Source organism: Cariama cristata, unplaced genomic scaffold, assembly GCF_000690535.1.
Source record: "Cariama cristata isolate BGI_N322 unplaced genomic scaffold, ASM69053v1 scaffold33740, whole genome shotgun sequence".
Classification (NCBI taxonomy): domain Eukaryota; kingdom Metazoa; phylum Chordata; class Aves; order Cariamiformes; family Cariamidae; genus Cariama; species Cariama cristata.
In genome coordinates, this window is record NW_009596903.1 from 1 (window position 1) to 11,717 (window position 11,717).

General features: G+C 40.0%; 1 protein-coding gene across 1 annotated transcript; it reads left to right on the plus strand.

The window, feature by feature from the left end:
- Window positions 1–1,120: 1,120 nt before the first annotated feature.
- Window positions 1,121–5,910, plus strand: LOC104167615 (signal peptidase complex catalytic subunit SEC11C). The gene is made up of 5 exons (XM_009707928.1): window positions 1,121–1,226; window positions 2,471–2,620; window positions 4,522–4,641; window positions 5,209–5,266; window positions 5,700–5,910. Exons 1-5 carry the CDS (start codon window positions 1,144–1,146, stop codon window positions 5,751–5,753), a joined length of 465 nt encoding a protein of 154 aa, XP_009706230.1. The 5' UTR covers window positions 1,121–1,143; the 3' UTR covers window positions 5,754–5,910.
- Window positions 5,911–11,717: the final 5,807 nt, after the last annotated feature.

Below are 11,717 nucleotides of genomic sequence, written 5' to 3' on the forward strand. Positions count from 1 at the left end.
CGGTCGCTGGGCCTGCGGCTGCCGGGGGGGCCCTGCAGCTCCGGGGCTTAAAGCTGGGAAACCGTATTTTTACGTTCCTCGCAGTAGTCAGCTTCATTCTGGAGGTGCAACATGTGGAAGCAAATGGGTATTTTTGAGCTATTGTAGTTATTTTTACTGTGTGATTATGCAAATAACTGGTTGGAAGGAAGAATATAAGACTGGTGGGTGACAACCCTTCTGATTTCCGGGCTGTGAAAGTTCCTTGGCTTGGTTTTTAGTATCTATCAGTCATTTAAAAAAACCTCCAAAACTTCAGAGCAGATCTTGAAGCTTGACTAATACTAAGCTAATTGGGTCCTATACCTGAGAATCCTGGCGTATGTATTTTCAAACTAGAACAATGGTCTGGGAATTTCTGGTTCCATAGTTTACATCTGTGAGCCACATGGTAAATGGAGATGGTCAGGGTCATTTTCCACCACAGTATTTACCTATGTTGCCCAGGGGAAAAAAAAAAAAGGGGGGGGGGAGTAGTGTGAAGAAATTGTATCCACTGCTGTAGTGGCTGGCAAAGCAGTAGAATTTTGGGACAGAAAACTTAGACAAATCAATAAAATGTTTTCCACATAAGAAATTTCTGTCGGACAATAGCAGTACATGAGCTTTGGAGATGACAAAAGATCCTCTTTTTAAGCAAAAATAACTGTTTAAAGTATAAAGTCTGCTATTACTGATCTTATAGTATTTCTTATGTGTGTTTTGAATACTTATGAGCTCAGGTAGGAGTCGGGGCCGTGTGATCAAAATAGATTCGATCATTTGCCGTATAGATTCCTGTATTTTAGAAGTCTTTGCTAGTGAGTGCTCTAGCTTCCTGCACTAACAAATGGGGAGTGTTGCACAGGAGTAATAAGCCAAGATTGAGGCACACAATGGATTAAAACTTCATGCTACTGTATGGTCAGATTGCTGATACAGCGATCTGTTCCATGAGGCTTCTGTTGGAATATGATTTTAGCATAAAAGTCCACATGTCTGGATTGTGTTTCAGTGGTGCATATGGGTTGAAATTCTATGTTGTGCTTCTAAATACAACACAGTAACTTTTAAAAACAATTTTCTTGTTTCATATAGCTGTATTACCAAGTCTTAAATTTTGCTATGATAGTGTCTTCTGCCCTTATGATATGGAAAGGGCTGATCGTCATTACTGGAAGTGAAAGCCCTATTGTTGTGGTGCTCAGGTAAGTCAATGTAAAGACTTTTTTGTTAAAGTCCAAATATTGTTTTGTCATTTGTCTCCTTTGCTTCCCCCTTGAATAGATTTAGAGTTTGAAATCTCACCTACTTAAAGTACTCAAACACTTATTTTTTCTAACTCTTATTTTTGGACACTTAGCAAAGACTGCTTTTGTAATTGCAGTCTAGTTTTCATTGCAGTTTGTAGAAGTAATAGATATGTGAAACCTTTGAAAATCTAGACTCACTTAATGAGGAGATGAGATAAACTACTCAAGATTACTTACATTTATGTAATGCTACCTAGGGACAGTAATCTCTGGATAGGTGTTAGGATTCAAAAAAACAAATTAAAAAAAGTTCTGCTTTAGTAGAAATACATGTAATCCTATGAAGCTTCTGTTGTCTCCTGAGGAAAATAAGTAAATGTGTTGCACTTCCTGAAGCCATTGAACACTTTTCAGTCTATTTGTTAATTTCTTTTTTTATATATATACCATATGTATATTTCTTTTTAAAGTGTATTACAGTAAAACTCCTTTTGTGAGTAAATTATACTTGTGTGTTGCTTCTCTCGGTGCTATCTTACTTCCAGTATATAAAGAGCCTGTCCTGCAGGCTCCTGAGTGCTGATCAAATACCTGAAGTTAAACACATGTTCATGGAAGATTCAGCCTTAAAGGAGTTGATTGTGTGTCAGCAAGGAACGTGTGCAGTAAATAACAGTACCTTAATGGGAATTAGCTGTTCGTGTTACTAGTTATGGGATCTGGAATCCTACCTTAAAAGTTGTTACCAAAAGATACTATGTCTGGCTTTGAAAAAAGGCATGGATTTTCTGATCATTAATAGTCATGTAAGCGTGACCCTTGCTCATGTTAAACTCTTTATGTAGAGAAGTATTTCCTGTTGTACCCGGTTTTTTGGCTTTTCAATCATGGATTGGTTTTCTTAACCAGAATGGCTCGTTTTATTCCTTCATCACAGCTACAATCCCGTTACTTTGCGATGCAGCTTCTTTCTTTCCTTCTCTGAGGCAGGGAGGAGGTCTGCTGTGGGCTGGCTCAGTTTGGGACTTGCTGAGGTTTGGGTTGCATCCAATGTCCGTGTAGTGTTACTGAATGGGTGAAGCTACACATTTCAGTTAAAATTGTGAGTTTATCTGTAAGAATTAAGTGTTCTTTGTTTTCATGGTTCTTCTTTCATTTACCATAATGCTAATAAACTCTCTCTTTCTTTTTGTTTGTAGTGGCAGCATGGAGCCAGCTTTTCACAGGGGAGACCTGTTGTTCTTAACAAATTTCCATGATGACCCCATCAGAGCTGGTGAAATAGTTGTTTTTAAAGTTGAAGGCAGAGACATTCCAATAGTTCACAGAGTAATCAAAATACATGAAAAGTAATGCAACTTGGTATTTTCCATGTTTCTAAATATAGTTTCCTTCACTGTGACTTTCAACTACATTTTAATTTAGTAGTATTTTATGAAAAAGGCAAGTGAGGATATGCTGTAAGATAAAACTCATCTCTAGGGTGTGATCTGCTTTTGTCCCCAATTCTGTGGGATGCTTCTTGAGACCCTGACTGCTGTCCCTCAGCGAAGTTGCTCAGGTTTGAAGTAGGTAAACCTATGCTGGAGAGAAGTCCAGTAACACAAGCTATACACGTTCCTTTTGCCAGCAGTAGAAATACGTGTGGGAGCAGAGTCCACTTCTGTTTCTAATTCTGCACAGCAAAAAGCTAACCTGGAGGTGGCAAGCATTGACATATTTGCTCCTCAGGAGATCCTGGCCATGAACTGAAGGTGTTTATCTTTTGAGTAATATCTGTTCTTCAGTGCTTTTTTGAAACAAATATGTATATCCAAGAATTACCTTTTTTTTTTAAATACCTAATTTGTCTTCATAAAATCTCCTTGTTTCTTGATATCATTACTTTCAATTAGTAGCTTCTTGAGCAAAATCATTTTGAAGACTGTAAACTTAGTAACTTTATTTAAATGGGAGTGTTGAACTGAAGTCTTGCATGCATCACCTGCACATGTGCCTACTGCTTGAAAAGAAGTGAAACATGGCAGGTTTTCTAACAGCAGTGTTTCAATTGTATTACGTTCAAAACATAGTGTAAGGTACTTTGTTCATGTGAAACAGTAAAAAATTGCGATTTGGGCATGTTCAGGGTTTTAAGCCCCTGTTCCTACAAAAAGGACTGAACCTCCTCAGTGGCCAGGAGAGGTCAGGACCTCAGCTCCGGGGGAGCCGCCTGGCTCTCCGAGCTCTGCAGGCATTCATCAGGCAGGGGGAAGAAAGTCTCCTCCGGAAGCATTTCTATTGCTTGGATTTCTCCATACAATCCCCTAAAAACCCCACATAATTTTTTGTCTGCATCATGTTATTTAAAGACTGGTTACGTGTGGGTTGTTTTTTTTGTTTGCCACGTTAATAAATATGAAACGTAAGTGAGGTTTTGCCTGGAACTCACTATGTTGTTTAAGAATTAATGAGTGACCTAAAACTGTATTACAATGTTAGTGACAAATACTGAATTTGATGCAGATTTGCAGCTACTTTAGAGGATCCTCAATATTATTTCCATCAAAAGAAGGACAAAGCTTTATTTTGACATAAATATGATTACTAAGAGTTAAACAAGTGTATAGAACTTAGAAGAAAATTGCCTAAATTATTGTATTATTATTCTATCACTTTCTTTCCTACAGGAAGATTTTTAGGGTCTATCTCGTCTGAAACTTGTGATTTAAATTCAGTTAAATCTTCTCTAATGTGTGATGACTTCACCGGTTCTTATTCCACAATTTGTAAAAACAAAAAAAACCCACCACCAACCAACCCCAACAAACCTCTTAGTAGAGTGTTATTCAGTATTTCACAGTTAAATTTCTATTCTGTTGAAAATGCAGAGGGCTGGTTGTTTTGGGTTTTGGTTGGTTGTTTTTTGTTTTTTTTTTTTTTACCCCAGATAGGCACATGCTGCTTTTGTTGAGGAAGTTTAGTGCCTGCTCTGGATGGACAATATCCCTTTCATGTCCATTGTGTAATTGCTTACATCAAATGACAAATCTAGGAGTGTTTTAAAAAACATTTCTTGTTAAAATCTATTGACTCTCGTCAGTAAAGTCGGTAACGTTAATGATGTAATGGTGTTTGTTAAATAAGCAGGACTGGAAGTAAACATTGTTATCTAATCTTGTAGCAATTTTCATCTTCATTGTCCTTTGTAGATGTTAACTGAGGTTTTTTAATTAAGTAGTATTTAGTCTATCACCTCGTTGCCTTCTAGAGAAAATGGGAACATCAAATTTCTGACTAAAGGTGATAATAATGAAGTTGATGATAGAGGCTTGTACAAAGAAGGTCAGAACTGGTTAGAGAAGAAAGATGTTGTCGGAAGAGCGAGAGGGTAAGTAATGCAAAATGTCTATGTTCTTTTTAATTAAATAGAAAATTTAGAACTTAAACCAGTTCTGCTGTTAGTACAAACTGGATCTAGTATGCTGGTTTTTTATTTTCTTAAATAAAATGGTAACTAAAAAAACTACTTTACCTGGAAAAGTTGCTTTCTGTAGTCCTCTCACTGATGCAGAGAGAGGAAATTAATTTTTTTGAAAAAACGACACGTTTAACAAATAATTCACCAGTAAATACAAGATTAACCAACTTATCCTTGTAATTGCTTGAAATTACTAGGAAATTATTTCCACCTTCCACAGGAATTTTATGCAAGGTTTGAGTTTTTGACTTTGTCCCTTTTCCCAGTGGAGATGAAATCTCTTAAGATTTTTCTCAAATAACTTGATTAAAATTTCACCTAAGGGAAAAAAAAATAATAAATTTTACTTCAGATAAGCATTAGTGACAGGCATAAATGATTGTTTTACGCTAAAATACTAAAGACTGAGTAACATTGAAACATTTCCATGTAATATTTGAGGGTTAATTTTACATTCATCTGTTTTGTCAATTACAGATTTTTGCCTTATGTTGGTATGGTAACTATAATAATGAATGACTATCCAAAATTTAAGGTATGTATACAGATATTTTGGATACTTGAATTTAAAACTATAAAGTAGCAAGTAAAGATAGTAAGAATCTTGCATATAAGAATACATGTTAATAAATTTGTTTCTGTGGTTTGGTACCTCATCTAAAATGAGCTGTGTTTTCTTGCTTATTTTAGCTTGTCTGTTATCCAGTAGAACTTAGTATTTCTAATAATTTGAAAACCTTTAATTTATAGGAATTTCATAAGTTAAGTGTATACAGTTGTGATGCCTATTTATGATAAATATGATCACATTAAAATATTCCTGTAATTCTGTATGAACATAACTCTATAATTGTATACTCATCTAGAAGGTGTAATGTTGAAGAGGGCACACTTTGAACAGTTTATAATTTCAGAGCCTCTATGAAGAGAAATGATAATCAGTCTTTATCCTCTATTTTCTTTTGCAGTATGCTCTTCTGGCAGTAATGGGAGCATATGTACTGCTGAAACGCGAATCCTAAAAAAACCCAACCCACTTTTCCAAGAACAAAGTACAAAGTTAAATATACAGGGGGGGAAAAAACCTAATATATTTCAGATGTTTTCATTTCTGTGTACAGTTGCAAAACTGTGCAAGCTTTTGTCTTGTCTAAATAAATTGGACAACTGATGAGTAAAGTTTTTGGCTGTTGTTTAATTATGAAATGGCATATTTACTATTTTAAATAGGTGCTGCTTTCAGTTAGCCTTTCGCTTGTTTGGAAGACACTGCCTGTTGTGTGCTAAAGCAGCTTGTGGCACTCCTTGACATGCTGTGTTGTTTTTTCTGAAGTGGTACTGCATCTGAACCAACTTTCTCCCTCCCGTTTCTTAATTATTTTTTTTGCTTGATTATTTTCAGTCTCTGTCAGCACCCTCTCTTTTCACAACCATACAAACTTTTTTTATCAGTACTTGTAAGGACACAGCATATGGGTTGGAACAGGTAGGCAGTTGTAGGAGTTTAGTTAGACTTATGCCTAAAGAAAGTTATCTAGATATGGCTGACAAAAATAGACAAGAAAGAGTCTTTCATTCTGATTAAGAACTGAGAAATGGAAACTTGGAGGTTTTTCCCTGAATTTGGAACTTTCTCCTTTGTGGTGTAGGGACAAAAAACCTCATGGCCTGATTTTGAGAGGCCTGATTTTTAGGGACTGTGTATGTTTCTACAATTCAGGCTGTTAACCGTTCTGCCTTTGTGTTCCTAGCTATAAAACAAACCTAACAAAAAGATTTTATGGAGCTTTATTAACACTTGTGAATTACTGAATGAGTAGCACAGTAGTGTACTTAAGTAATACTACCAATAAGGGTAAGACAACTCATTCCAGTTTTGAGAAGGTATTGTTCTCTGCTATCATATGATACCTCAATAGTGTCAAATGTAAAATTGATTTTTCATTTTAAAACTTAACCTGGTAACGGTCTTATATGAAATTCTGGATTTTTCTCATCTTGGCTTCAAATGTCAGTGTTGTACCTTCAACAAAGCAGAACTTGTTTTCCTCGCTTGCTTTGTTTTTGTGGCTTTGATAAGGAACAGCATGCAGCTTTTTTTCCTATGGAGTTTTGTTTCTTCTGTAATCCCTTACCTCTACAAAATATACTATTATACAATAATGGCACCTCTCCTGTTGTAACAGCTAGTGCTGAAAAGCAGACAACTGCTGAATTTTTCCAAGTAATATTACTTCTTTTGTGTCCTGCTAAGCAGTTTTCATGACAAACTGTATTATAAAAATGACTTATTTTGTGTCAAACTGTGTAGAAATAAAATTGAGTATAATAAACGGCATGTCAGAATAATTTAGGTATCCTTAATGCAGTCTTCCTGGAAGTGTTAAGAAAAAAATAATTTAAAAAAATAATTTAATTTTTGGAGACAGTGTATGTGTAGTAAGATTTTCCCCCCACCCCCCTCTATTGCTGAAATCAGAGTTTATTCCTGTCTGCTTACCCAGTGCAATCGCAGTCAGCTCTAACTTTGAGAGTAGGGCTTTGGACATAACCCAAATGACAAATTTGACACATTATTATTGAAATTTATTCTTGTGTTGAGGAAACATGGATTAGTAAAAAGATGCGAGGATAACATCTAAATATGTGGGTTTGCGCTCAGTAAAAAAAAGGTGGTATTTTTGGGGTATGATATCCTGTGTCTTGTGTTAACTCTTTTTGCTAGATCTTAACCTGCAGGATTGACTTGCACGATGGAGTGAAATATGGTTGTCAGCGTTGCTGTATCTTTTCGTTCAGTGAAATGTTGGATCGCAACGCGGGCCCAGTTTATCTTCCTGGTTTTAGCTGGATGCCTAGAGATCTGCTAACCGCATCCACCAAAGCAGCTTTGGTCAGCCACGTGCTATAACTTGTTCAACCATATAGGTAATCTGCTTTCTCTTTGTGATAAACAATAGCTTTTTTTTTTTATCCAGCTAGTAGGACAAGATGCTGTAACGATAAATTTTATAGAAATATGAAAAATTCCTGCCTGCATGGGAAGGGTATAAAAAAGATGGAGCTAGACTTTTGTCAGCGGTGCCTGGTGATGAGGCCAGAGACAATTCCATCTGAACGTTAAAAAAAAATAGTTTTTACTGTGCAGGTGGTTGGACACTAAAACAGGCTAAAACCATAGTGAAACCACTAAAACATGGTACAGCTATTCTTATGTAGGATAAATACCTTTTTTTTTTCCAGATTTAGGAATCTCATAATTGTTTGTAGAAAAAAAATTCTCAGTTTTTCTGTTGATGACTAGCAAGCTTACCTTTTCTGTGAAGAAGTATGTTAGTTTGTGAACTGGTGTTTTTGTTCAGGCCTGTTTGGTCTGCTACCTGTGAACGCGTAGGGGTTACTCACAACCAACTGGATTGGGTTGCTCTTGATTCTCTTCTTGACTTTCATTCCCATTATTGTCTGAGCTACTTGAAGCCAATCGTTTCCATTTCTGATGATCCAGTTAGGTAGTGCTGCTTATTAATTTCTGTAGAGTAGAAGTCAGAGAAGGAAGGAGTGCTACAGGCTTTGCCCAGAATCTAAATTTCTGGCGTAAACCCTTTCCTTCTGCTAGATAACAGTAGAGAGTCTTTTAGTAGTTGGGCTGATAAACAATGATAAATGAGCTTGGATGGTGAAATGCCTCTCAAGAGAATGTTTACTTTCTGCTGTAATTTACATTGTACGATGCTTTAATAATATTTCATGGACATGAAATCATTCGTGTTTACAGCGGAGGGAATGCAGTTTGCTGTTTGGTACATTTTGTAACTGAGTTTTACCAGCTTTTCCTTATAGTCTTGCGGACAACAAGTGTGAAGGTGACTTTACATGTGGCAGCTCAACTTACACGTCAGCTCCGGTTGCTGAGCTCAGATGATCCTCCTGCTGCAGACAACACGGTCGTATATCTCTTGTGTAAGCTGTCACGTCCAGTGGAGCCAGTGGAGCTTGTAAATCCAGGAAGAAATTAGTAGTTCTCTGCTGGGTTTGTGAGTTGAGCAGGGTCAGCAAAGCATGGGGCAGGGGGTGGGGGGGAACAGGGGCATGATAGAGGCAAAGGAGAAGGAGCAGGTTTAGCCTTTGGGAACAGTGAGCGGTTACATTTTTCCCAACTAAAACATGTAACTGTGTGTTTAAAATTCAAGGATGTGAAGATGCTCAAATGTGTCCAGAGGAGAGCGATCAAGCTGGTGACAGGGCTAGCAAGCATGTTCTATGAGGAGGGACTGAGGGTTCTGGGTCCGTCTGGTTTGGAGAGAAGGGGGCCAAGGGACGACCTCCTTGCTCTCTGCAGCTTCCTGAGGAGGGGACGTGGGGAGGGAGGTGCTGAGCTCTGCTCCTGGGATCCAGGGACAGGACCTGGGAATGGGTCAAAGCTGCCTCTGTCAGGGGAGGTTCAGGCTGGACGTTGGGAAGCCTTTCCTTACCGAGAGGGTGCTCAGACCCTGGAACAGGCTTCCCAGAGAGGGGGTCGGTGCCCCAAGCCTGTCAGTGTTTAAGAGCCGTTCGGACGCTGCCCTTAAGAACAAGCTTTCACTGTTGGTCAGCCCTGGAGGGGTCAGGCAGTTGGGCCAGGGGATCGTCGTAGGTCCCTTCCAGCTAAACTATGTTATTCTATTCTATCCCATTAATCTGTTTACCAACTCTAAAATAGTTTCCAGCAAGGGCACAAGCCAGCCCCAAATTAAATTTATGTGTATTGCTGCTCCTTGTGCTTCAAGCAGAACTTTACATACGCCCTTCAAAGGTAAGGGACAAACTGTGCTTGTGCATATGTTTCCGCAGGTTATAGACGGGGCTGACTAATACAAAGAAGTGGGTTAAGATCCTAGGTATTTGATGATTCAAGGTGCTTTCTCTTTTCTACAAGTACGACTTCTTTCTTCAATTGCCTGCTCTGCTTCTAGGCTGCAGCTTCCCTCTGAAGTCAGGACAGATCAAGGCTATAGTTGGCGGATCTACTGACTTAATAACCAGAGGCAGAGAGCGCCGTTGATCCTTGAAGCTGTGGTAACTGGTTCACCTCAGCTCACATGCTGCTTAGACATCAGTACCCCCTGGGAAGGACAGCTAGCTTGGCTATTGGTGTGAAATACTGTGCATTGTGTCACTGGAGAAAAGAAAAGAGCGTTTTAAAGCAAATGCCTCCATCCTAGCAAGGCCTCTTTTTGAGGAAGATCAACATGCTGCAGGCACAAGCAGTATGTTTTTAACTGAGCAGTTGGGAGTAGGAGAAGCTCAGACTTTGGTTGAAGCTGTTTGTTTTTTCCTTTTGGTTAGCTGCCTTTTCACAGCTCGGCTGAAAACTGCCCCTCCGCACCCAGAGCTGTGCAGGCTGCAGCGTGTGTGGAAGGGGGCTGCGGGCATCGTGGGGTCCCATGGGCTGGGGCCATCAGTGAGGGGTGGGCACCAGTGCAGACCCTCCGGGTGAGGGCAGGGGCTGATCCCCCCGACCATGAACAGTGTGGTGCTTGCAAGGAAGGGCTGAGCAGGAGACTGGCTTTGTTAGGTCTCCTCCGCTTCTCTCTTCTCAGCCCTTTGGTGTTGGACATCGGGGTCACAAAGGCTGGAGGTGCGTGGGGCAGCCCCAGCACTGCTTGCTGGGTGCCCGTCTGCTCCTCACAGCCCTTCCAGCAGGGTGGCACTGGAGCCGTCCGAGTCCTGGCTGCCAGACCTTCAGGCTGAGCTGCTGCCTGCGGTGGTAGAGAGAAAATGAGTAACTGGGGAGAGAACTCCAGTTTAAGCTTTGTTTAGCAAGTCATTTCTCTCTGTATTTAATCAAGATAGTGAGCAACAGTGATGAAAAGGACATTTTCCTCTGTGTGCATGGGTTTTATCAGTTTCTTTGAACATCTACGGGGCCAAAAGCAAACAAACGTAAGCCACCCATGTGGCAAAAATTCAGTATGTTTCTCTGCTGCACAGCTTGGCTTAAATAAGTATAGTCCATCTCTTCTGTCATCACTTAGGCTCCAGCACACTGCTTTTGTATATGGAGCCAACTCTGCTTCTCTATCATTTGTGTGTGAATATGCTATCAGCAGAAAATATATATACATATGCTATATATAGTCTGCATCTATATGTAGGTATATGGAAATCTGATGTGGACATGACCATCACCTGAATTTTGAAGCTGTTTGAAATATGAACCTCTGGATTTGAATTCTACAAATAAAGCAGCTGTGGACAAAGCTTTGTTTCTTTTGCAGCCACATTAGGGCATCAGTGTCTAGTGCTGATGACCACATTTGCTAGAACTAAAATGAAAGGTATACCTGAAAAATGTGGCTGCAAGAAGGCTTGGGCAGCGAGGTGCTGGTGCACCAGCCCTCTGGAAGCACCCAGGGGCTGCGTTTCCACTGCGTGCTGGGGTGCAAGCGAGGAGGAGGAGAAGAGGAGGCCACCAGGGCTTTTGGTTGTTCTCTGGGAAGGATGCACAGTGTGACTCTGCCCCAGGGATGCCTGAAGCCTTGGCTCGCCTTCCCAGCCAGCTCAGGGCTCCAGCGGTCACAGCTGTGCCGGTGCTGTGTTGGGCACCTGACCGTAGCCCAGGGGCTCGGGGCTGGCCATGGCAAAATAAACCCCTTTGATGGCAGCTGCTCTTCTGATCCATGTGCGTGTCCAGGTCTGAGCGTCCTAACCCTGAGCATGGCACAAAAGTCCGTATTTCATAGTAGGGACGTAAGTGTTAAAAAAAAAAAATCATGAAATGCAACTAGAATAACTGCACCTAATCTGGCCACTTGGGATGTGTCTGTTATAGCGTATTTCTCTGAATGCTGAAATGTCAAAGACGGATACCACTCTCCGCAATGACGATTTGCCAAATTGATTCTGATTGCCTCTGAAAGAGCGATCAATGCAGGCAAATAGTTCTGCGTTGCTCTGACCTTGCAAGCACGTTACTTGCCGGAGCAGCAGCGGCGGCACGGTCAACC

Excerpts from the sequence above, each read along its gene's own strand:
- LOC104167615 (XM_009707928.1), top strand. The coding sequence starts at position 1,144 with ATGATAGTGTCTTCTGCCCTTATGATATGGAAAGGGCTGATCGTCATT. Across the intron at positions 4,642-5,208 it reads GTTGTCGGAAGAGCGAGAGG|ATTTTTGCCTTATGTTGGTA; the intron begins GTAAGTAATGCA and ends TGTCAATTACAG. Across the intron at positions 5,267-5,699 it reads ATGACTATCCAAAATTTAAG|TATGCTCTTCTGGCAGTAAT; the intron begins GTATGTATACAG and ends TTTCTTTTGCAG.